The 26,850-nt window shown below is 42.1% G+C and overlaps 1 protein-coding gene across 1 annotated transcript; it reads left to right on the top strand.

The window, feature by feature from the left end:
- The first annotated feature begins 1,570 nt into the window (after positions 1-1,570).
- On the top strand, positions 1,571-24,556 carry LOC141015165 (myelin protein zero-like protein 2). Its single transcript, XM_073489116.1, has 5 exons — positions 1,571-1,676; positions 18,845-19,014; positions 19,354-19,564; positions 21,052-21,223; positions 22,760-24,556. Exons 1-5 carry the CDS (start codon positions 1,622-1,624, stop codon positions 22,917-22,919), a joined length of 768 nt encoding a protein of 255 aa, XP_073345217.1. The 5' UTR covers positions 1,571-1,621; the 3' UTR covers positions 22,920-24,556.
- Positions 24,557-26,850: the final 2,294 nt, after the last annotated feature.

The raw sequence follows: 26,850 nt of genomic DNA, 5'->3' as shown, positions 1-26,850 counted from the left end.
GTTTTGTATTGCATTACTACAGTTACATTAGTTTCTAACTGAACAGATGAAATAAAGGTTACAGACAACTACAGCAGCTACAAGAAAACAGCTTGAATGAGATACTAGCACTGAAATTACAGCAATAAATATGAATGTTCTTGCTCATTTGTTGTAGTCAGATTAATCATCAAACATATGAACTTATTACTTGCTCTCTCTTTGAAAACACTGAATATTTAATGGTTGCGAACACAGTTTATACCTTTTTTCGCAGACTGTGTAATCAATAAGAACTGTGTTTTTATGGGCTTTATATGCATAACTCCATATCTCTACGCAGTACTATACAGGAGGTTGTGATTGGACCAGTATCTGAGCTTTATAAAATATATAACTACATTGTAATGTTACAGTAAAACAACATATTTCCTTTTGTATGATTAATAGGTGTATAAACTGTTCATAAAGGCTGCTGGTACCAGACTCTGATAGGTCATCTCACTGCTTCCACTGCAATAAAGGTTGTAAAAAATGTCCTTTTAGGTCGACTGTTGAGATCTTTATTCACCTTTGCGACGTTAACACAGCTGTAAATGCACTTGTCGTTTCACGGTCACATATTTTGACTTGATAAGTTTTAAAGTTAAAGGGAATATAGTGAACAACAGCCCTCCTGATCTCTCTGACAGGCTGCAGACTACAGCAGGTGATGTACATCAAAGTGCAGCTCTGCCCCCAAGTGGTTCAAACCAGTAACCAGCCAGTTTCCCATGAAGCTGTGTCTGCTGGTCTCCCATGAGGAGGAGATGGGTTTGTTTATAGTCCAATCAGCATCAGCTTTGTGGTTTTTGACAGACTCTACACTGGCTTTTATTACATTCTTTCCTGGTAATGTGAAATTCCTCTTTAACCAACTTCACATGATTAAACTTGGGTAACTGAGTTTTCATTTAAATGTTGATGATTAAAGCAAAGGAGACGTGAAAAATGAATAAAATGTGGTTTTCCATTTCCATTAGGTCTCATAGTGATGACATATTAAACATGTCAAAACACATCTGCGGATATGAGGTCATAGTGTCACATCTTCACCAGTGAGTGCCTTAATTACCTCATTTATCCTGTCACAGCGCACAATTATCGCATGCTGTTTAATCGTATTATCATAACATTGGACCATAATGAGATAGTGAATGTTTCTGCACAACACAGTACTGATGGACCTTTTGCGTAAGAGCCTTGGTATGGCACCGCCATGGTATGTGTTTTACGCAGCAGCGGAACAGGTTTGGTGACTGTGAAGAATTTGCCCTGCTCTAAGGTTTGTACATGTGTGTGTGAGAGAGAGATAAGAAGGCGGCGAGGAGAGTGGTTGACTTTGTTACTCCGCCCGAAAATGAGGTGGGAGGGTGGGTGCTGAGATGAAATGTATGAGGGCAGCAGCGAGTCAGGACGCGTCTTTGGAGAGACAAGGTGGAGGAGAGGACTCACTGTAATTCCATGTTTTTGTCCCTCTTGAAAAGGGATCAACACACTTGTCGGCCCGGTTTTCCAGTCACTTGTGCGTCGGCGGAGGAGTCTCGGCGAGGTTAGCTGACTCCCGGTCTCTTTGGTCATCGGACAGCCTGCCGTCCATCCAATGTGCGTAAAAGGGTTCTGTTTCCTCACCGTCCTGTGTGGACTCGCAGCTTCAGGTGAGACCCCGGTGTGGTGTGAGTGGATGAACCGAGTGAGGGGACGATTTTGAGTTAATGAGCGTGTTGTTCACTTTATTTGTACTGGGAATCTTACAGTCAAGTGTGATTTATCCAAATGTATGTTTTGAATTTTGATTTCTTTCTAAAAGTCGGCCAGTTACAGTGTTTTGATTACTCTATGTTCATACTAGGATCCAGTAAACAGGCTACATGTCTAATAATAGAACAAATGAAATGTCCTCTACAGTATAAACCAGCCTCTTTACAGCGTCTGGGTTTTTCCAAAACTTTACGTCGGCAGGGTGTTTTCCCCCACATCATAAGACTGCTGAAGACATCACAGCACGAGCCTTTAGAGACGCTGCTTACAATCGAGTTTCAAAGTTAAAGAGAAAACCCTGATCCTCTTCCCATTAGTGAAAGCTCCGCAGGGACCCCTAACCTCCATCCCTGAGCGGCCGTCGTGCGTCATTGGGAAGTGGAGAATTTGGCACGGTGGCACCGGGAGGGTCGCTGGAGAATTCCTGCGAAAGCTATAAACCAGTCAGAACTTCTGGTAACATAATAACTGTACAGTATTTACTGGCATCGAACCCGTGGCCTCATTGTGTTTTGGTTTTAATGCAAGCGCCACCATTTCCTGCCTTTTTAATGCGCATCCGTGCTTTGAAGTGAGTCCACCTGCTTCCCGTACAAGGAGGGTCCGGGTCAGCATGTGTCAGTTGGATCATAACATATCAGATGCACAAACACACACATAAGTAAACAAACACCAACAGACTGCATCTGATTGTTGTGGCTGCTCACGTCCAAATGCTGTAATTGAATGGCTAATGGATAACGTTTTAATATCACAAATTGGCATATCACTGGCAATTCATTCAGGTTGTTTAACCTTGAAGTAATCTGTGTCCATCCCACTTAAGTGGATTATATTGATTGAACATGTCCGTCCAGTGCCAAAGCACCATGCAGGGATTCACTATAGTAGCAAGCTGCTTATGTTTACAAGGAGCATGTGCCTGCAGATCAGTCATAACACAGTCACAGGCTGACAGAGCAGGAGGATGACTAAATATACTGTGTGGATATAGAGGCGCAGATAATCAAATAACAGCGTGCGGGATGAAGGAGAGCATGCTGGAACTGATTACAGCTCAGCAGCATCTTGGTTCCTCATGCTGTAATCACTGCCACTGCCTTTGGCTTCATTGTGCTGGCAAAATGGCACGGCATGATGAAACAAGCCAGCAGGGGCGTCTCATCTTCATGACACATGTATGGTGTAAAATTGCAATTATGCAGGCAAAACATTTCAGATTCGTTCCTCTCTCCTTCCCATCCCCCTTCCCTTCAGGTGCACACGACGACTTAAAAACAGCGCACAGCTAGCACATTTATCCATCAGCCCTCCATTGTTTTGACATGCACTGCCTTGATCAAAGACAGTCAGCATTCACATGCAGACTTTGCTTCTAAGAGCCCATGTTTAAGCAGATATGTTATAGACCAAAGAGAATAATCCCTCACTCCTCCTGCTGCTCCAGACATAATCGCAGCAAGTGCTACAGCTGTAAAAAGCCTTCATCGCTCTCAAAAAGATAAATGCACGTCTCCTCTGTGTATTTTTCTGAAGTGTGTTTTTAGAAATAACACAACAAATCATGATTTGTGTCAAGATACTTCTGGGAGCAGTGTTTTCGCTTTTCACAACACCAGAGTGGAATAGCTTTTCGAGAACAGACATGATTATTGCCAGATTTGCGAGGTGTGTCGGACGCTTCGTAGTCTCCCAGAGGTGGAGGCGCAGCACAGTCAACTACCATGACTGTCAGAAACAGAGCAGAACACCTGGTCAAACACAAAACATGTATGGCGACATGTTTTCTGCATAGTTTTCAGTTCTCTTTTTTTTTTTTTTGTCATGCGTCACCTAAAAATGTCACTTTTTCAAACCAGGCTTTGTGTGTGCACCTACTCACATCTCAGGTCCTCTGGAGTATGGTACACACAAAGACTGAAAACCAGCCTGTACGCCTGCGCTGCACTAACATTAAGGGCCCCAAGTTATCCATTTGTGAGATTCAGGCAATTTAATTCAACACAACATACAGCAATAAAGGTCGTAACCCATTAAGACGTATGGCACCCATTAAAAGGCATTTTAAAACCTAAGGCGTTGTCTGAAAACACCTACTACATCCTGTGCGTTTCCTGAAAGACTTGACAGAATTGTCAGTGTTCGCTAAAACCTTTATTTCTTGGCCTCTGGCGCAGATCGAAACCTTTCAGAGCACAAGACTTTGGCTGTTATTGGAAATTATTGCCTGCTCTAATGTTCATCAACGAATCACAATGCATTTCTTTAGTCACATGTCTTGAAAGTGACGACCTCACCCAAAACAAACACGCACACGTCGCATCAGGTCTTAAACCAGAGCCCCACCAATACTCTATTTTTGGGACCAATGCCAATCTAAAGGCATAAAATAAGATAAGATAAGATGTCTCTTTACTGATCCCCCGTATAGGAGAATTAAAAAAAAAATTAAGATATCAATATATCAGCCAGTATACATACATTTTTTGCAAGATTCAGTCAAATGTGCTTATCAAACACTTGTGACAAAGACATGTAACAGAGGCAGGATATTTGACAGTTTAATGAAACACAATATTGTTTAAAATGACTTTTTAATAATTATGAATTACCCCAAGCATCTTTTTTGCACTATAATCTCTTTCACATGGCGCATATTGGACAATATATACAGTGACAGCGATATATCTGTGATAAGCCAACATCAGCCTATAATATTAGCCAACTGATATATCAGTCGGGCTCCACTTCAAACTTGATTTTGATAAAGATCCCTTTGTAAGACAGGGTCACAAAATAAAGGAGCCACTTTTGTTGGTATTGTACTTAACTGGTGCAAATGTGCAATTAAAATGACCAAAAACAATAGAAATGCAGTTGACATCGGACCTTGTGGCTCCTGGCTGTCTGGGGTCCTGGGGAATAATTGCCTAAAAGAGAAACACATTCTTTTTAAAAAATATGAATCAACACAAAAAAAGCTAGTTGGTGGTGTCTGCTCACAGTTGTGTGGTTTGGTGCATCTCCTCCACAGCCTCATGTTGCTCTCTTGTTTTGAGCTGAAATATCTAAAAGGAAAAAGTGATGTGTGAACCGTGAACCTCCAGCAGCCAGACTTTCCTGGCCTCAATTCATTGTTCTGCGCTGGAATGTTTCATCCATTTGTTTGTGAAAGGTGGTGTTTTGTAGCAGCTTACATTTAAACGCGTTTTTATTTTTCCAGTTTCTGACCACTTGGATTCAAACTAAAAGGAAACACACTGAAAAACTAAAATAACGTCAGCAATTAATATCAGATTTCTCTAATTACTGCTTTTTACTCTCGACCAAACGGAGACAGACGGCTAGAAGTCTTTCCCAAACATTCTTTGATCCCCTGCTGCCTGTCTTTTTCTTGATTTTGTGCTCTACTCCCTGATTCTTCCAAAAGGGAGATCTTTTGTCTTCCTTTAACGTTTCCTGCTTCTTTAGCAGAAAGCCGAAATGCTCGCAGGCTGACGTGCGCCAACCTGTCCTGACTTACAGGTTTAGTGACACATGCACGTAAACAGCCCACCAGATGCTTACACGGCATGTTTGGGCTTCAGTTTAACTCTGTCAGTCTTTATAGTAGATGAGCAGCCTCTTGTGCTGTGAGTCTTACTGGGATATAACAGTTGTATCTCTGCCGCGGCTTCTCTAATCTCACCACAATAATGGGTCAGTGTAACAAAGCATTGCTGTGGTTTTTTTGACATGCTGCACGGTGTTGACACACCTAGGCGGATGTCTGGCCTTTGTGTCAGGTTTGATGCAATTGCCTGGGGGTGTGTTGAGTTGACAATGAGGCGTCCATAAGCAGGAAGAATGCACTGATCCCAAGCACAGTGGGCTTAAGGCGCATCTGTGAAGTGTTTGAGTGTGAAGGCAAGGCCCTCCCTGTGCAATGTTTAAACCACAAGGCTGTGCTCGGCTCCAAGTGTAAACAGGGATTGTGAACACATTTCTCGCTGAATTGAAAGCATTTGTTCTTGCAGGTTCATCCGAGGTTCGAGTGTTTGCGCACACACACACGGTCAGTGCTCATCTGAATGTGTGCAAACGCAAATACTGCATGTTTGTTAGCATGGGTTTTCCCGTTTAGACTCTGCTGGCTGGTCGCTGGTTCTCATAACTGTTTAGAGTTACGGTAAACAAGTGGATCTTCCAGCTAAAGCAACACCTCCAGTAGGCTTACGGCATATGGAATAAATCAAGTTTTCCCTCTGAATATCAGCAGTTCTTTCCATCCAGTATTTGAAACCGCCTATCCTTTTCAGAGTCACGGAGGGGGGGGGGGGGGGCTGGAGCCCATCCCAGCTGACATTAGGCTGGTTTCAGAAAATGGATGGATGGATGGATCAGCAGTTCTTTATGAGTCATCTGATCAGAAGGAAGCCAGGAATTTCATCAGCAGCTGCCGTGTGAACTATTTATGGTTAAAAGCAGAGCCGTCATGATGATAGAATTTCCCAGCCCGGGAAGTTACTCTGTCTTAACCTCCTTTTCTTTTCTTTGGTGTCTGACTTTCGTCTGTCTTTTGTTATTCAAAACACCGACTTATAATAAAAATGATCTCTGTATTGAAAGAGCAGCGGAGGCAGCTACTTTTCCGGTTTTGCTCTCTAATTATCTCAAACTGCACTCTGCAATTTAAATGACTGAGTGCAAGTTGAGGAGAGAAGGTGTGGGGCAGGTGGGTGGAGCAGGTGAAGGAGTGAAGAAAGTGTGCGAGGGTTCGGTCACACTTGAATGTTACCTCCACCTCTCATTAATTTCCATTAAAGCCAGTGTGACTGATGCACATAAGAGTGCTTTTCTGGTTTCAGTGTGAGTCCAGGCTTGCTCTGGCACATTTAGAAAGAATGACATCCTCGCTTGTATACAGTAGCTACATGGGGAAGCAATACAAAGGTGTGTAATTTACTACAAGTAGAATGCTACTGTCTTTTAACTCTTTTCTAATTCCAGTTCTTCAGCGATGCACTTTCATGACTTCTGGGGACTCACGAGAAACACATTTTCAAAAGAATGTAATCTATTAATTGAGCGGAGGTTGAGAGAACCAGACTTTAGCTCCTAATTTGGCTAAAGCTCCGAAAAACCCTGGATCCTACATCCTCCAAAATGCAATTAAATAGGATCTCTCAATAGATTCTCCATTACTGGAACATACTGACAGTTTTCATTACCAAGTTTGCAACACAGGCCTTCTGTTTCTCAAATTCAAAATGTTATTATTATTATTATTTTCATATACATGTACTTATATATGTATACTAACTTTTGCTAACCAGCTGCCACTGACAATTATGGGACGCTAAAATGCTAAAACCTACTGTAGCAGTAGCATAAGTGGAGAAGACTTGCAAAGTCAGTCACTGATTCAACCTATAAAGTTTGCATTAGTGCGCATTAGCCACTAAAAGTGGCTGGTCATGCTAGACTCAGGCCCCATCCACACAAACATGGGCATTTATTAAACGTAGCTTTTTCCTTTTGGCCTTTCATACACATGTAAATGCAAATGGACCTTTTGGAGAAATAAGGATAGTGCAGACCCCCTTGTTTGCTTCGTAATTGGGCCTTATCAGTGCAGCATCACTGGCCAATGTGAACTTGTATTTGAGTTTGGACATTAACATGTTCATAATTAAAAGATGGAAAATAGATAGAAAAAGAAAGACTGCTGACAACATTATTATAAAAAAAGCATTAGGTTGAATTTTGTGAAGAGTGGTCACGTTTCCCTGATTCATAGTATTTTCTGTAACTAAGCAACCAACTACAGATTAGCCTTTACAGTCTGTTTCCACTTTACATTAGCTAGTGCATGACCAGTGTACTTGAATGGCAATGTGACAAGTGTGAGTATGGACGGCAATTATTTCTGAAACGGTGCTTGAACGTTCGTCTGGATGTAGATGACTTTCGTTGTGAAAAATGTTTTCAAAAATACCCATGTAAGTGTGGACTAGACCTTAGTATGGTGGAAGTAGTAAGAACCCTTAACACCGCGTCTACACGGGAGGTGTAGCGCGAACAGCACATTAAACAGATCAGCAGCTTCATTGCTCTGTCTGCACGTACAGGATGCGATCAGACACAGCTCGACACACAATCACTGGAGTTAGGCACGTAAAAAAGGGAAGACAGTAGACTTGAGGCGTAACAATGTGGTAAGGGTCGCAGTTACACACTTATAGTGCAGGGGAAATGCCAGTCATTTGGCAATCTGTGTTAGAAGCTGGACTGATGAAAAGAAAAATGTATCAGTACTGTCAGAGGCATGTGGAAAGGCCTACCGTGTAGAGACTCAGTGTATAGAACTGAACAGTTTAATTGTTTAATTAACTTCTTTTTTCTTTTTCGTTTTCAAAAAGCTTCCGTCAGAACCAAAGAAATTATACAACTGTATACTAAATGGTAGGTTTTCCCCCTTAAAGACTGGAAAGCAAAGAGCAGAGGTCTTTACCTCCTCCGCAGAGTGGTCTCTGATCTGTGTACACAGTATATTGTCAGTCGCTGACTTATTCATCAGCTCAGGAGCAGAGGTGGAAGTCACAGTGGGACTGGATTCACTCTGAATCATACCACTGCAGGCCACTTAACATACGGCCAGTCCAGCCTCGTAGTAAATATGTGAAACTAAGGCTGTCTTTTGAGGGTTGGATCGTCCCTCCAACAGAAGCCTGTGGGTGTGTTGCATTGAAGTGTACACGTTGGATCCCCCCCCCCCCCAGGAGTTTGTAATCCCGTGGAGAAGTTGTTGAGTCAGCTGCGGGGTGGGAGTGGAAGAGGTTTGATGGATTAAACTCTTATCCTCGCTCACCCACTACACGTTTCCTCTGGACGCCGTCGCCTGAAGAATTACAATTGGCCTAGAGGAAGCAGGAGGGGGGAGAGAGGGAGAGGAAGAAAGAGTTAGAAGAAGAGATTGATGCGTGGTCTGTGTTTACACTGACCTTTAGAGTGTATCCAAACACATTTTTGTGGTTTTCTACAGTTTGGTTACAGTTCTTGAATCTTCTGGATTATAATCAGAATATGATTACAAAGAAATGTCTGCTTGTTCTCTCTGAAAACAAAGAGTGATTTCCCATAAATCAAGTTAATAAAAGCTTTTAGATTTGCTGTTCCAAACACCCGGTGTCTGGTACATCTCTGGTCTATTACAGTTTAAACTTCAGCTTTATTTGGAGTAATAGGCATGAGCAAGGATAGTCATCACAGAGTGAAAGAAAACAGTGCCACATGCAGAAAATCAAACAGCGGATCCAATTGTTTGATTGACTGATTGACTGACAAGGACTCGATGCCAAGGTTGTGACTGAATATAGTGTTTGTGGGAAGAGAAAGAGAGGCAGTACGTATGCTCTGGTGTCTGCAAGTGTTTACTTTAATCATACACCATGGCAACGAGTATGTCGATGCCTAAATATCACACCTATATGTGATAGTTGCACGTGTCATTCTAAAAAACGTGCACAGATCTACAGACTGGAGAGCCTTCACTCCTCGGCAGGCTGTCAGTGAACTGTGACAGCGTCAGTAGGACATATAACATAATTTTTACCACCAATAACATTGATCAATTCTTGTTAAAAAGGGTCTCAAATACAAGCAGTAAAGTGCAGACTAATGTAGGCGGGGCCAACCTGGGGGAAGGTGCAGTAGCAGAGTCCATGATTGGCTCTGAGAGGCTATTTACAACTGAACTGCAATCTGATTGAACTGTATCCCCAATATGCTTGACAGCAGTAACAACACAACTACTTTCTTGCAGAGATAGCCGGAGTATTTCCTTCTCTAAATACCTGAAATTCTATTTATTTAACATGACATAACATAGAAAGTGATTTTTGTTCAAGTAACAATTAAAGTTATGTCCACCTTTTTTTGTTAGAAGGCCATCTCAATGATGAACGATGATTTTGATACCCGATCAGTCGAATGTTATCATCAGCATCCACTGCAAACCGGGCCACTGATGTTAGCTCATCCCAATGGTGTTAGACAGGGTCGAGGTCAGGGCTCTGTGTAGGCGGGTCAAGTTCTTCTACAACAGTCGGGGTGTTCATTTCTTTATCAAATTGTCTTTGTGGCATTGTCATGTTGAAACAGGAAAAGACCTTCCTCAAGCTGTTGCTACAAGCACATTTGGACATCATGTTATGCTGTAGCGTGAATATTTCCTTAACTGGAACTAAGGGGCCCAATCCATGAAAACAGCTCCGGAACAAAAGTACAAAAAAAGTATGTGGACGCATAGCTTTGGACCAATGTTTGCTTATTTTGGCACAACTGCATGTTCATGTTCCACGAGTGGAATGAAGGGAAGGGAAATGTACAGCACAGTATACTATACACACTTGTGTCCATTTCAGGGGTTTCCTCCCATTCCACCACTCAACACTCACTCTCTCCCTCAACTCTGCGTCCTCCTCCTCCTCCTCTGCGAAAACACTGTTACCTGAACCTGCTATTCCCAGCCCTCAGTCCAGCCCCGCATGAAAGATAGGCCTTGTTAAAAAAAAAGAAAAAGAAAACTAACCTGGGCTTGTGAAACCTCTCACAAAGAGTAGAAGAGGCTCTTTGTAATCCGCTGAGGTCCTTGTGTGTTTGGTCCCGTCCTAAGTGTTTCCTCCAAAACCGGTGCAACAGAGAATCGGGTTTCCTCTGGTGGTCCCTTTGTCTCGGAGCCATAATGAAGAGAGGAAAGGCACAAACACACACCGTCTAGGAAATAATGTAATGGAACCAATTTCCTGATTTAGAGAGTTGTGCCAGCTGCTTGATTTCTCCTGCAGTGTTTCCTCCTCTCTTGTAAAGTGCGAATCCTCAGGGCAAATGGAAAGACCAGGTCCACAGTGTATACCGTCTAGGAAACACCTCTTAAACAGTGATTGGTTCTGTTTGGTATCCTTGTGGTTTCCAGATATCACCATGTACTATCTTAACATGGAAATTATCATACTACAAAATCTATAAAAACAAGAGCTATGTTCCCACTGCTTTCGCTTTGCCGTTTATAAATCTACATATTTATGAGAAACTGCATCAAAACAGGCCCTCAAGGCGACACGAAAACTTTGACAAATATTTTTGATTGTGCAATAAGGCAGACATTCTGTTCACTCTGTGGATTGTTTTCGAGATATTCAAAGAAAATACTTAGAATACCAGGGGATGTTTGCTCAGCAGTTATGACTCAAGTTCAATATACCGAGCATGCCTCTCAGCAGTGTGAAAAACGCCCAGAGTGGCCTGAACATAATACGATTTTGGAAAAAAGGTATCCGAGAATAATTAAATTGGATGAGACAGTTTCTGTTTGTTTGCCTGTAAGCTAAATTAATTTTACGAAAAGATTCAGAAGTTTTAGTGCAGTGTGGCGTAGAGTCAGGTCATGGTCCATGAAAGAACAGATACATTTCTCATGCACAACACACTAGAGGATTGTAGTTCAGCCACACCACAGAACTCACAGAATTTCATGTGACAAATCCACCATTGTAAATTGTAGCCTTTATGTATCTTGCGAGGATGCAAACTTGACTGATTCAAACTATTCCTGCTTTAATTGCTAATTCACCTGACGATCAGAGGAGAAGTCTGATCTGTTACCTTTGTCGGTACCAGTGTTTGGCTCAAATTATCTTCTAATGTAAGGGATTCACAGATGCAGTCTTAAACCGCCTGAGCTGCTTGCAGACTCATCGTGGCTGCTGATCATTTCTAACACGTTTGATACTTAGAAGTTCAAATCTGGATGATTAACCTACGTCACTACCTTCCGAGAGGGATCACAAGCCCATGAGAGGGACCAGTCTACAAGGAGACAGAGGTGAATGAGAGCGCTTCTGTGTATGAGAGTGAATAAGAGGATTTATTCACAACAGAGCAGATGGTTTATTGTAATTGGACCAACACGATCCTACATGGCAGTGACAAGATTGTTTTTGAATTAGCTATCTAAATGCTGGCATTGTCCCGGAGCAGCCAACAGTAAACATTCCAGCCCTTGAAGCTAACATTAGCTAGCATACTCTGACCGATTTAAACTGTCAACAGTACTCTCTAAACAGGACGTGTTGACCGAATCTTCCCAACCATTTCCTCTTCCAGACTCGTGCAGCCTTCTGGAATTGTTTTTCTCTGCAGAGCATTAATACAAGTTTTGGCGACATGTTAGTCTCAATTTTGTTTACATCTGCGTCCCCATGTGATCATGAGAGGTGGTGCATTGCTCCCTCTGGTATGATATTCTCCAGAATGTCCTGTAGTATGCGATGCACCTTTATTTTGAAGTCTTTCAGTGTGCGCTACTCTCAATACTGTGTTTACAACCATTTTGTCTCTCATGCCCAATACTTTTTGAACAGGCTAACGGCTGAAAATAACTTCCGTTAACTACTGCTAATCAACAAACAACAAGAAAAATGCATGTGAATAAGACGAAGCACTATAATAAGGTGATAACTATAACTTACAACCTTAATCTACAGCTAGTGTAAAATAGCAATTGTGACATCAAGTGATGAAACCCAAGTACAACATACGGTAATACAGCAATGCTCTATTAATAGACAGATTGCATTGTAACAATATAAACTGTTATAAATTAGCAGCTTGTGGTTCATTAGAAAGTTATCTAACTTCATATATTTGAAGAATGCAACAAAACGTGCAAGTTATACCATCTTTCCTAATTAACCACTATTTTACCGAGGACTTCACACCTACTGAGGATGTAATATTTAAAGCAACATTATGTAACTTTTTTACCTTAAATAACAGCTTCAAAATCATGTTGATGGTATAGTGTCTTGTAATAGGCTGAATGTTGTCTCTGTCTCAGCCACTCCGCCCCCCCATCACTTGTTTCTGCACTATGTAGCTTCAGTGAGAGGGGAGGATCAGAGCGTTACATACATGTTTACTTCAAGATACAAGTTTTCAACACATAACATTGTGATGATGAGTTTTGTTTGTCGTTAGCACCTAATGGTCACAGACCTGGCATTCATATTTACGACAGAAACTGTGGGGGGCACTAAGTCACTAAGTCAGGGGCACTATACATCATATAGTACAGTATATCTGGCAATGTGATCCTAAAGACATGGTGGAGGTTACACTCTGACATTGGGTGAAATATTATATGGGCAGGTCAAACACTACTTGGTATTTTTTGGCCTCTTTGGAGGGCTTTTATACAATCTTGGGACAACTGCCAAGCCAAGCAAAGCTAATCACACTTGAGTGGGCTTGGTTTGATTATTTTACAGCAGATGAAAGTATTTGTCCTCTTTGGCTTCAGACGGGCCAGAGGACCAGTGTAGTTTGTGACAGGTAGTGTTGACGGGTAGAATAAAGTGCATTAAAGGTTCAGCAAGTTCACTTCATTATGATATATTGCACATATTGACAGATACAGTGGCCTAATGCCAACGCCGTTACATTTAATGGAGAATGTGTGTGTGTGCCAACAGTGAGCCCTCTGAGAGACGCCCAACCCGACACACACACACACACACATGATAGACACATGCATAACAAAGGAGGATAATATTTTACGACAGCTTTTCCTGTTGCTGTATATGTTCATAAATAGAAACATCTGGAGTTTACATTGACAAATACACACACACACACACACACACTTTCTCCATGTGGTTGTGTGAGATAAAGCACTGACCTGTGGTGAAATCCTATGTGAGAAAGTCTTTTATTGTTGCTACAGTCGTTTTTAGTTCAAGCAATCAGGCGGTAAAGTGTCAGCAGCACACCTCACACAAAGGCTCTCATTTAGCATTTTTAATTACAAGTGAAGTGTATTAGATCGCCTTCCCACGTTTCACAGCATTTAATGACTTTAATGAGGGAAATAGGGAGTAGAGGCCTGAAAATGAAAGCTGACATTTCTTTTTTGCCTTTATATTACCTGGAATTAGATTTTTTCTCAGTTTTCTTTCCCTCCTGTTCTGACTTAACAGTACTCTTGTGCTAACCTGACAGACCTCAGCACAGAGACAGACCTGAACAAAAAGATGAGAAGCATTTGAATACTTTGAATTAATACCATCTACTCCTTTAGCATGAATATGAACTTGCAAACCATTCATAATACGAATTTTGAGATGAAATGTGTAATCAGAGAGTTAAACCTCTAATTGCTTTGTCTCGCACGAGTTGTTCTGCAAACTCTGCAATATAACTGCATGCCAGACAACGTTTGCAACATAATTAGGATAAATCTCTATATTTTCCCCGCCCTCCAATGTAGGGCACATAACGCCGTCCTAATAAGCCATGAAAGCTCTCCCTCTCTCGTCTCTGGACACTGGGTGTGGTCGAACAGGCTTGGCAGGATGTTCATACATAAACAAGCGAGTGACTCAGACTGGACAGAGACGTGCCGGAGTGGAAGAATGGACAGACAAACAACCACGCAAACAAACTTGAGCTAATCTTATCACCTCCTTACAGACTGCAATTATGCAGGAGAATGCATTCTCCATCGTGGTGTTATCCTCTCCACACATCACTCAGTCTTTCATCTACTCAATCATCTTGCTCTTGTTCGTCACTCTCTCATTTCTGCTTGTTTATCTCCCTTCTCTAAATGAGTTAAATTCTACACTCCTAATGTCCTCAATCATGTAATGGCATGCATCCTCCTCAGGAATTAGTGCCTGCTAATGACCGATTAAATAGTGATCATGTACTTTTCGCCGCAGGGACAAATTAGTACTGTAATTGAGGCGCTGTACATAGCCCTAACTGTTCTGTCATTCTGTTAATATCCATTTTGCCTTCAAAAAGGCCTAATTAACCTTAATTCTTAATCAGCTCGGCTCGCGTCAAAGGACGGCGTAGTTGAAAGCGCTTCACTTTTTTTGTTGTTGAAAGGAGATTAGCAACGCTTATTTAAATTCACGTACTGTAAATAGATTGGTTAAAGGAGGAAATTTGAAATGAGGTCTTATGGCCTGGAGGACCTGCTTTCTCTCTTGATACATTAAGCATGATGAATCATTTCTGCTTGAGCTTTTAAACAATTTGGTAGAAGGGGAGAGCACTATATTGCTCTGCTAATCCTCCATGTGCACTACGCTCTCTGAAATATGCAGAAATAGAGGGGTTTAACTTTGGATACTGATTTGATGAGTAATGAATGTTATTACTGAGATGTACCACTTTTTCTTTATGTGTAAACCAGACTGAGAGGCTACAGCTATGCAAGCTATGAGGGTGTACTACAGCAGTGCTTTGGGCTAAATGCTAATGTAACCATTACAGCTGCAACTAATGAATATTTTCATTGTCAATGAATCCGTCCATTATTTTTTTTATTGATTAATTCATTAGTCGCTTTGTCTAAAATGTCAGTGTTGTGTTTCTCAAAGCCCAAGGCGATGTCCTCAATTGTTGTGTTTTGTCTACAATGCAAAGATGTTCACTTTACTGTCATAGGGGAATAAAGAAACCACAAAATATTGTTGGCTCGACCGACCAACCAAAATTTGACAAGTTGGGAATGTGACTCAACAAAAATCGGACCTTTAAGTAGCTACTTTTATTTTTAAACCTTCTTTTTTCTCAACAAATTACTCAAACCTATTTATCGATTATCAAAACAGTTGCCGATTAGTTTAATAGTTGACAACTAATCGATTAATCATTGCAGCTCTTGCTGCCATGACAACATGCTCACAATAACAATGTTAATACATGGGTGTTTTGCAGGTATAAATACTTCCGCCATGGAGGTTTTTTTCATCCGCATCAGTTTGTTGGCTGGTTGTCGGCGTGAATACACAAAACTTGTGTGGGTGGGAACAGACCCCGTTAATTTTTGCCGTGGATCCAGATAAAGGGACAGACAATTTTTTCCCACTTTCTTTAACATTTTCAACATGTTCGTTAATTCCTCAGTTAATAATGCATGGATCTTGATGAAAAAATCAAGCGTATTAAGGTGGCTGATATCTGTGAGTGAATATAAAAGGTGACTGTAAGGTACAGTAAGCGTCTAATACTTAATTTAGCATGTCACATGCTAACATTTGCTGATTAGCACTAAACACAAAGTAGCTCAGGCCAATGCAAATATCAAATATCTTAAACCAAAGTATTGGTCAGGATAAAATGTTGACATGATGATGGCGTTGGATGAAAAGTTTAGGGATCATCAAAGGGTTCACAATTCGTCACAGTTTAGGGATGCCTGAACCAAATCTTTTGGCCATCCATCCAAATTTTATTAAGCCATTTCACACAAAACTAAATATGTCAACCTCACAAAAAGTCAGGGGATCGGTCAGTAGGATTGAGCTTGAGGGGAAAATAAATGTCTGTATAAAAATGTATGGCAATACATCCAACAGTTTCAATATTTCAGTCTGGATCAAAGTGATGAACCTATTGACCGACTGACGTTGCCATTTCAAGCGATGTTATGGCTAGAAAGAGAGAACTATATATTTTAGTTTGAAATGAGACACTTGGTGCTTGTCAACAGGAGTGGCAGTCACTTCTTCTGTGACACTAGCAGCTGAATATACAACACTTTCAGCTCCCACTCCTCCTCCCCACCTCCAGTCCCCCTCTTTCTCTTTGTTAACCTTCACAGTGAATATGGAATATGAGACCATTACCTGGTGGCTCAGACGCTCTGGAGTTTACACACACACACACACACACACACACACACACACACACACACACACACACACACACACACACACACACACACACACACACACTTGCAATCAAGTGAAGGAGGGAGTCATTACTGGCTGTACTGAGCCAGCCAGCACTGATGTTATCTGCCTAATGAATATCCTAAACACAGGCGGTTTAATCCACTAACTTCAGTGTTTCCACTGCCAGGTCGACGAGGAAGATAGAGAAAGGTTACAGAGGAGGCTTGTTCCGTTTGAAGTCAATCCATCAAAGCATTATTATTCTGTAATATAAAAGAGTAAACGTCTTATTTTTCTCTACACAAGCAAAAATATCTGCCAGTGGGGTAAGATTTGCTGCATCGCAAACCAATTTGTCTTCACATCTTTCTTGACTTATTCAGCAAGTTATTGATGTAAGTTGAAGTGCCTGCCTTATTTACAAGGTAACGATGCAGAAAAACACCCAAACAAGCTTAAACAGCAATCCCACTGCGACGACATGGGTTTTTTTCATTCAATGAAAATTACATTTTTAAGTCTGACAAGAAGAGCCGGTGATTTGCAAAGATGGACGTGCCTGGCGGTGTGTAGTAGTCTGGCCTGTACTGTTCACTCCTCCCAGATTTCATCGGGCTCATTTAAAACACATTAGGCTGTTAGAGCACTGTCAGGGCCCGGTGATGAGAGAGAAGCCTGTCTGTTTAATGCTGTGTGGGGGCTGTCTGGTCGCCGCACTCTCTCATCCCAGCCCGCAGGAAACTCTCTCCAGCCTGATAAGGAACAGAACGCGCTGCCTGAGGAGCCAAGACCCTGCTGACATTTTCCCATCTCGCTGCTGTCTTAATGCCCACCGTATTAATAGCGGCTCAATTTGCCTTCCTGGACTTTTCTTACTTCTTTGCCTGGAGCCTTATATTGCCATTCGACATAGGGCAAACCCAAGTCACTTAACCTGCATTTGAAATAGCAGAATCACCAATTAATTTGAGGGTTTAATATCCATTAAAATCTTTATGATATAATTCATACCCATCACAGTATGACCTGTGAAACTGCTGCAAGTAATGTGCAATCTTTTCTGATTATCGACATCGAGGTGTTACATCTCATCCATTTTGCAGCAGACTAACAGAATAACCGTGATGCTAACTGATTGCATCAACAAAAGCTAGTTATCTAATATTTATAACTGGCCTGGGATGGCACGTGCACTCAGGTAATCCCTCGAGCCGCAGTCGTCTGTCAGATTGAAGCGTCTCTGATAGTCAGAGCTCCTATCAAGTGTTTGTTCTGCTGGCTCCTCATATGTGTGAGTGTGCTAATGACGTTAGGACAAGTCTACCCTGAGCTCATCGTGACTGCTAGCTCTGCAGACAGTCTGCTGTGTGCTTGGGAATAGACTTTAATAAGGCGAGACGTGGCTCCTGATATTATTAGGATATATAGAGCTCTCTCTATAAATAGACCAGGTGATTTGGACTAGACAGCCTGCACGTAAACTTCCACAGAGACTCATACACGCATATACTCGCTGCTTTAGAATAAGGCTGGATCTACTTCGATGAGCAAGACTCTGGCCGTCTCGGGGAGAGGGAGACGTGATCGGCTGGCTCCTGATGAAATGTTGACCGGCTGCCAGACGGGAAATTCAGCATTAAACATGTCTGTGTGTGGGACATGTGTGTGTGTGTGTCTGTGCAGTGCGTGTCAGCGCTGACTCCATTCCGGGGAGCACCATCCATCATTATGTGGAAGAACCAAATGGTTGCCAATATCCCCCTCCGCTCTTCCAGTCCATTCATTTTCCATCTAATAGGTCTACCAAGTACAGTAGAGATTGATATAGTCCATATCCGTAAAATATAGAGCAGACTGTCCATTTCAGCCCTGTCTGAGCTGCAGTAGGGGAGCTAAAGTGGCTATCATTCATTAAATGTCACAGATTTGGCCTCCTGATCTGAAATCAGTTTGGACTTTCCAGGTGGAATTAAACAGATGTTTGAGTTTGCTTGCCGATCGCAGATCTAATCTCGTACATTCAGCATATGGACCGATATGTGGGATTTCAGTATGTAGTGTAATACATGTATTTCACACAGTTAGAGTGACAACTTGGAGTTAGTGATTTTTCTTGCAGCAGCACTGCGTAGGCAGAGGCAGGGTCACCGGGTACACTGCATGCGCTCACTCGGCAGGAATTTACTGATGAGGGTGAATTCACATCGCGTATGATGTGTTGTATTTTTGTATATGAATATGTATTTCTCTCGCAAACCATGAATCTATGTATAGATCTGCTCTGTGTGCCCTGCATTCTCTTTTTGAAGTACACTCTTGCTGTCTGCTTGTTGCAGGCGTGCTGCAGGTGAGCGGGATGCGTATATATACACATGGTAATGTGGAGGCAGTCAACGGGACGGATGTTCGTCTGAAGTGCACATTCGAGAGTTCCGCTCCCATCAACCCCAACTCAATCGTCATCTCCTGGAGCTTCAGACCCCTCAAACCAGGCCGAGAAGAGTCGGTGAGTGTGTGTGTGTGTGTCTGTGTTTGCATGAAAATGAGATCAAACCTTAAACCTCCCTCATTGTGTCAGGGAGCATCCACCCCCTCAGCCAACCGAGAGAGGAGTCGGTGAGTCATCGTCAGGCTCCCTGCAGAGCGTCCAAGACAGCCTGTGTGTGTGTCTGTGTGAGTGTGTGTGTGCAGAGAATAGAAAGAAAAAGAAGCAGCAGGTCTGGGTTTGTGTCTTGTCTTTATTTTCTCTGAGAGAATAAAATTGCTTCCTTCCCGAGGCTCAGTGTGGTATGACTTTCTGTCTAGAGTAATCCAACCACATCTACCCATCTAATTCCTTTCTTAGGTGTTCCACTACCAGCAGCGACCGTATCCTCCTGTTGATGGCATTTTCAGGAAGCGCGTCTCTTGGGCCGGTGACGTCATGGGCCGTGACGCCTCCATCATACTTCAACAGGTCAAGTTCACCTACAACGGCACTTACATCTGCCAGGTCAAGAATCCGCCGGACGTTCACGGCGCAGTTGGGGAGATTCGACTCCGTGTGGTCACGACAGGTCTGCAGTTTCATTTTCAGATAAAAGTATTTCTTCAAATATAATCATGTTTCTTCTGTGTCTCTGAAAAAAATCCTTTTCAAAACATCACTTCAAGTCTTGCTGAAAAGCCAAATAAATAAAGCAAAGGAACATGTATTCAGAGTCAAAACAGAGTTATAAAACAGTCTCAGTTTAATACCGTTTTTCCCACTGGCACTTTTGGAGTCCATTACCAGTTTTACTGCGCCGAGTTTAGCAGGGCCAAGCTGCGGCTGCCCCGCCTCCAATTTCTCGCGACTGCAGCCATACCTGTGACATGCACCCTCTCCCCATAAAATCAATACTCAACTCACGTCTGTGCAGGAAACCTGAGAGAAAGACGTTTTTAAAAGTCTGTGTTCAGCTCTCAGTACTCTTGTAGCTTCTAACTGATTTTCTTTAGTTTCTCTTGTCCTGTATGTACTTTCAGACATCCCCTGTGTTTTACTGTTTCGTCGTGTTAGCTTTCAGCTGTTTTGGGAGTAACGTTTAGTTACTGCTGGTGAAAACACAATGTTTCCTGTAAGGCTGCTTCATAGTAAAAGCTTTTAAATGATTAAATATTTGTTGTGAATAAGTTATAGTAAATGAAACGTGTTTGGAACTGAATTGGCAGAGCCACTATTCTTCGATGTTACTATGGGCATTGGGACAAGCACGTCATTGTTTTAAGACATGCCTTCAAGCAGGTAGCCCAGTTGCGATGAAAATGCAAAACCCTGCAGCTCTGCAAACACTTGTGTTTAAAAAAGAAAAACAGTTTCTCTCAGTCGCTGTAAAACAAATGCACATGCTAAATCAAGATCTTTACCACAGGCAGCAGAGGTGCTCCTACCCCTTTTGTCCACAGGGCGGTCAGAATCAACAAAAAACTAATGTTCCTTGTAGCAACTGCAAACACACAACATGTCAACAAGATGAAGAGTCTAAATGCTAATTTCAGCATGTGAACATGCTCTCAATGTTAATGGTAACATGCTTGTGCTCAGCAGGTATGGAGTTTACCATGTTCACCATCTTAGATTAGCGTGTTAGCATGCCAACGTTTTCTGATCAGCACTAAACACAAAGTGCTGCTGAGACCGATGGGAATGTCATTAGTTTTGCAAGTAATAGTTATAAATCGAAATATCAAACAAATTGAAATTTAGACCCCATCATGGTGTCACAGGTGAAGTCAGGTGATCGAAAGTAGGATGCGTCCTCGGGGGATCATTTAGATTGTAAAAAATTGTATGGCAATTCATTCAATAGCTGGTCAACAACTATTGAATGACATTTCATTTAACTCAAAACCACATATTTAAACCTCATGGTGGTGTCTAAAAATGAAAATACTCTTTTGCACTAATAACAGCTTGTAGCAGACACACAAATGCAAGAAACGGCTCCTAGCAGTGAGCGCTAATTGCTTTCTCGAACAAGCTCACTCAGTCCGTTTGCCTGTGTCTTCTTCTCACCAACAGCCTCTTTCTCCGATCTTCTCTATCTGGCGTTTGCCATCCTGGGCGGTGTACTCATTGTGGTCTTCCTCCTCGTCATCATTTGGTCGTGCAGGCGTTGCAAGAAGAGGAGAGAGGGACAGCTGGAAGAGAACGTGGAGGCTCCCCGCAAAGAAAGAAAAGACCCCACCGCGTGGTAAGACCAAGAGAAAGACAGAGGGAGAGGAAGAGGGGGATAGAGAGAGGAACAAAAGAATCACACACTTCCTCTCTCGCTCTCCGTCTGACTCTGGGGATCGGGGCAGGTGGTGCTCCCTCTTGGGGCCTGGGGCTTTTTTCCTACTGGACACTTCACTTCCACCTTCCTCTCCAACCACAGTCTTTGGATCCTAGATGTGGACCAGTTGATGGGCAGCTGTTATTAACCAGAGATAAATTAAGAATGTACCTTTGTGTAGGAAGCTGTAGATACAGAACATTAGACAGGCTGCTGTGTATCTTTTATATCACCATGTGCCTTTCATTTCTGGAGAGAAACAACTGTGTTATCAGTTCATCTTTTCCTGTTCAGCTAAATGGGCTTCCAAACACATTTCCTGTTTAGAGTAAATGTTTTGATGATGTAGTAGTAGAACAATGGTGTATTCATGCTGTTTACTTCCTTACTAATACATGTCATACCCCAACATACTAGTGCAGTACAAATCACGTGTTTGAGATATTATTTCAGCGAACAATAGAAGCTGTGGAACAATGAATGAGCAGTTTCCAAGCTTCTATTGAAATTTCGTTTTAATTACCAGATGATGAAAACTTTCATTCAATGGTGTATGTATCATCTGACTGACCCACTTCACTGTGGCGCTTCTGAATCCACATGGAGGATGCTGGTGTACATTTCTATTTTGTTTCACTACTGAAGTTATATTGCTGTGTTTTTTTCTGAGATTCTGTGGTGTTATTATCCTGATGTTGAGACTCCTGCAGAAATAATCAAGGTGCTATTAAATAATCAAAATCTGAGGGAGCACACTTGTTGAAAACAGACATTTCATACAGTACTTTTGGAAACATTTTACCAGCACATGGATGCAATATCAATCCAAAAATGCACTGATAAAGTGGCACATCTTTTTTACCAGTACGCTCTCCGATTGTCTGTTTTGAACAATGAGCTGTTTTGTCAAAAGCATCTTCTCTCTGGGCACGTGGGACTTCTTTGTTTCTCTCTTGGGTTTTCAGATCTCTCTGTAATAGGCGCTATAATGGTTGTTGTCAAAACTGTGTTGCGATAACTGACTGTGTGTACCAGACTTTAAACGCCAAGCCTCTCAAGGAAAAACTGAGAACTTTGATGTCATCTTGGTCGATCAGATGTAGTCAGACTTCAAACTGAATCTCCCATTGAAAAACTTGGCGAAGGAAGGAAATTCTTTACCCCAGTCAGATGCAGATATGTTATCGTAGATTCTGATTTGACCTTAGCTCTCATTTTGGGACAACTTAACCCTGAGTGATGCTAATCCTTTGTCCCTGCTGCTGTGTTTGTGTTGTCTGCTCGTCTTTGCCCTGTCCCCATTGTGTGTGACTTATGCACATGCATGTACATAAATAATTCATGAACGTGTCATGCATGAATTCATACCCTGGTGTGTGTGTGTGCCATGTTGTTCTTACCTCCCCCTGTTGCATGTCTCCCTGTCCCCTCTGTGTGTGCATGTGTGTGTCTCAGCCACCCATCGAGGGCCGTCCACCTCTACATATCACAGACGTCCATAGAGATTGACAGTTCAGACGGCATGATCTCAGAGGCCAGCACCAAAGACCCGAGCTCCTCAGAGGAGGAGGGCCCGAGCTCAGACGACGACGACGGGGGTGATGACTCTGACTGAGTAGGTGGGGAGAGAGAGACAGAAACGCTGATGTGAAGCCAGCCAGGAAGCCTGCTGGAAGGATGCCCAGGTGGCACCCATGGATTGCGGTTCACGGTTCTGCCGGGTGGTGACTAGATGAAGAGAGCGCTGCTGCTGCCGCTGTGCCGAAAAAAAAAGCACGTTGTTCAAGATTGGAAGAAAAATGGAAAGAAAACTCTGAAAAGATGAGAGATTAGAGATGCGCTTCATTTATTAGAAACAAAGCTTTTGAAGAACAAAAGCATATAGTATAGTTTTCAGAGAGTCCAGAAATATTCATAGGAGGAAAGGATTGCTAGATTTAACTTCTGGAGTGAGAGGCACTGTAATCCTGAAGCTGGCTTGCCTACTGTCAAGGAGGGAAAACAGATCAATTCTTGTTCAGTGTTCTGTTCAGTGTTCTGTTGTTTAAGACATGGATCTTATTAAATGTGGGAGGTCAATAGCACAATCAGCTACTATACGCAGCTGAAAGTAGTCAGAATGAGGAAGCTGTTTTCTGCCATCATAAGCCATATTAAAGGTTCCATATTGTAGAAAGTGACAATTCAATATCTCTTCTTACAAAGCAGGTCTAGGTGCCATATACAGTAACTACTGTGAAAGTGTTAAAACGCTGAATCCATGGAGAATTGCACACAGCCCGTATTCAAGAACTGTGCCTTCAAATGAGCCGTAGTGACTGCATAAAGGTTGTGATGTCACAACTACACAGTCACTGCCCTCAGCCAAGCCCCGAGCACGGCCATGTTTGCAAAAACACTAGCAAAGCTGATGCAGAAACACAGTGGGTGGTGCTTACTCAGGCCTGTGAGAGCTGACCAGTCAGAGCAGACTGGGCTTTTTGGGAGGCTGGCCTTAAAGAGACAGAAACTAGAGACAGAACAGAGGCGCTGCACCAATGGACAGAATAAGAAAAATAATGTGTTTTTTGAACATTAAAGCATGTGACTATGTAATTGACACCGAAAAGAAAAGTATGAAGTGGAGATGAGCATCATATGGGACCTTTAAAACTATTATATTTTTGAGGGTGCCTTACTTTTGGAAACAATTCTCTGGGTAAGTTAATTGACAAATTCATGTAGAATCAAAAGGATCATCTTTCATATTTCAGTTTTATAATTCAAAGTAATTTGGGACAATGTAAGTCGTGAATTTCAGTTACCCATACCATCACCATCATGGTACCTGCCAGTGTCAGAGCACTCCACTCCTCCACCTGGAGGGCTGCTGAGGGGCTTACGTCACGTTCAATTAATTACATTAAAAAGCATAAATGTCATGTTGATGTGATTAAGTGTGAAGGCCAACTACTTGATCAGTTAGCAAGAAACTGCATGCCCGTACCTGTGCTGGATGTTGTGTGGGAGCGCACAGTCAGATCTGAAAACCCTTTGATGGCAAAACGTCCTTGAGAGCCTTTTATCTCCATGTGTCTGTGAATGCATCACATCTACTAACAAATTATTGTTCCTACCCGTCTTCTTCCTTTTTAAGATTGGATTTTCTACTTGTGATGTAATACTGAGAAATATGATTATAGATTTTTATTTTTTTTTTCTATTTTTTTAAGTAGATACTGCCAGAAGTATTTTACCACGTTGTTTAAAATGTCACTGTGTGTATTTGTTATAGAGCTTTTATAATAAAAAAAGATGTTCTAATAAAAATGTAATCTGTAACACATTGTGTCACGTATATTTCACCACACATAGGAGATCTGATTGGCCCATGAAGCAAATCACACACAACAAGATTTGATAGACCTTATCTATTATGTAAGAGAGGACTCTTGTTATCTGCCATTTATTATGCATCATTGTCTTTAATGCACTACCTCCAGTTGTGTGCTTATGGTGTGTCTGTCTGCAGAGCTCTTCACTTGTTTACCTGTAAGCATTACTGCAGTGAATCGTTTAATCTGTTGCAGGTCCAATATGTTTATGCCTGCCTCTGACTTCAGTCTGCCTTTGCTTGTTTGTTGGATGAGGTTGTTCATGACTGCGAATATCTTACTCTATATGTTTGTGTTTGTGTGTGTGTTTGGGCCAATTTGTGCGCATTGATCAAAGTCTATCCCTGTGGGGATCAGCCTTAGTTACTGACTGACAGACCTAAAGCGTGTCCGTGTGTGTGAGTGTGTTGTTTGGAGCAGAGCGGGGTTGAATAACGCTTAAAAGAGGGACGGGGAGGGTGGGAGACAGAGTCTGTTTATCTTAGCTAAATAATTACATTTTGTTGAGGAGAAAGGCCACCATGTTGAACTGATAAAACAACAGTGGAGTCTCTAGATAATCTCGTTTGTGTCACCAAAGCTTCTGTTAATTACTCTCGCAGTGCTCAGACGTTGGCCTAGAAATAATTCTGCCACTTCAGTGATCAACTGTGGGTTTGGAAATGAACATGTTGCCATTAATAGTGTTTGTTAATGTTAATGTTAATGTTATGTAATAAAGTCAGACACATTTTGGAGATGTAATGTGACAAAGCTTTTCTTAGTGCAGCCTATTTTTGCACTGATCATAGAAAAAGCAGATATGCCATTTTCTGCGGTGGCAGCATCCTGAACAGAGCAGAGTGCAATGTAACACATTGAGCACACGAAAGAATATGACTGTTTTTCTTGCTGTTACCATGCTATCATCACTGCCATCACTCTTGAACAAAACGACATCTGCGTGCAGCAAGTTCACGCCCGTTCTCTGGTGGTTGCCAAAAGTCGTAATGTAGGAAAGTACGTTGAGGAACAGAAAGGAAATAAACATTCTCAGACAGATTTAGCTTTGTTCACAACCAATATATCTCCTCCTGACGATGGTTTTGGGACTTCATCAAATAGAAAAAGAACATAATGAATCTTGAACATCGCTGATTGAAGAATTTTCTATACGTGTTCAGTTTTGTGTGTCAACATCTGTTTGTGTCTACAGGATGACTGCAGGTAATGTGAACCAAACTTATGGTAGAGGTGTTCTCTAACAATTCCTTGTTCATGACTCACTGGATAACCAGTTCTCTACCACAATATGTACACTATTGCAACACACATAACTTATTCCTTTAAAGAGTATGTGGGTTTTGTTTGATAAAGGAAGTGAAACATTGTGTGACAGTCTTGACCAGAAAAGGGAATTAGGTCTTTGTTTCTCTCTCTCCTGCTTGGTTTCTGTCTTGCTTCATTGCTCTTTCCTCAGTCTGCATTCCACACCTCAGGATGGGTTGTACCTGGCACAGTCATGTCGAGAAGCACTAAATTCCTTCACACGCATTCACATGCACTCTCTCATGTGGGCACACACAAACATGGGTTTGGCCCAGGAGGCGGCGGAAAGGGAAAACAAATCACTGGCGGTATTTAACTACACGACTGAATGTCGCCGTGTGACTTATAGTGACGGAGTTCTCCGCTTGTTCCCTCCACACTTACAGGCACCCATATAAGCACTCAAACACTTCAGTTAATCCATTCACCCTAAAGGTGGAGTCAGCTTTATGTGCCTCGGTCGGTGTGGTGTATAGAGTACGGCCTCCTATAGCCATTGAGGCTCATAATTAATGCTGTCATACTTGCTTGTGACAGCCCTGAGAAAAGTTTCTCTGTATGTGATACCTTTAAAATGTGTATTGGAGTGCATCAGATACAACTTTTCATCAACTATTCAGTGAAGGGAGTGCACATAAACTGATGAATAGGCCAAAGGACACTCACGTTTTTTGGCTGAAGGATAATGGTTACATACACCGTCTGGCCCCAACACTTTAGACCACCTTTATTCGTTCCCTCCAGTGTTGACAACAGAAGAACAGGTCTCTTGTTGACCAGAGTCGCCAGAAAGCCAGCGAGTGGGGTGAGCCTTCATTGTGACTGAGAAGATTTCAGCTGAAACTGAGACCACACTACTGTAAC

Source organism: Pagrus major, chromosome 2, assembly GCF_040436345.1.
Source record: "Pagrus major chromosome 2, Pma_NU_1.0".
Taxonomy (NCBI): domain Eukaryota; kingdom Metazoa; phylum Chordata; class Actinopteri; order Spariformes; family Sparidae; genus Pagrus; species Pagrus major.
The sequence above is the reverse complement of the archived record's forward strand: the minus strand, read 5'-3'. Positions and strand labels throughout refer to the sequence as shown.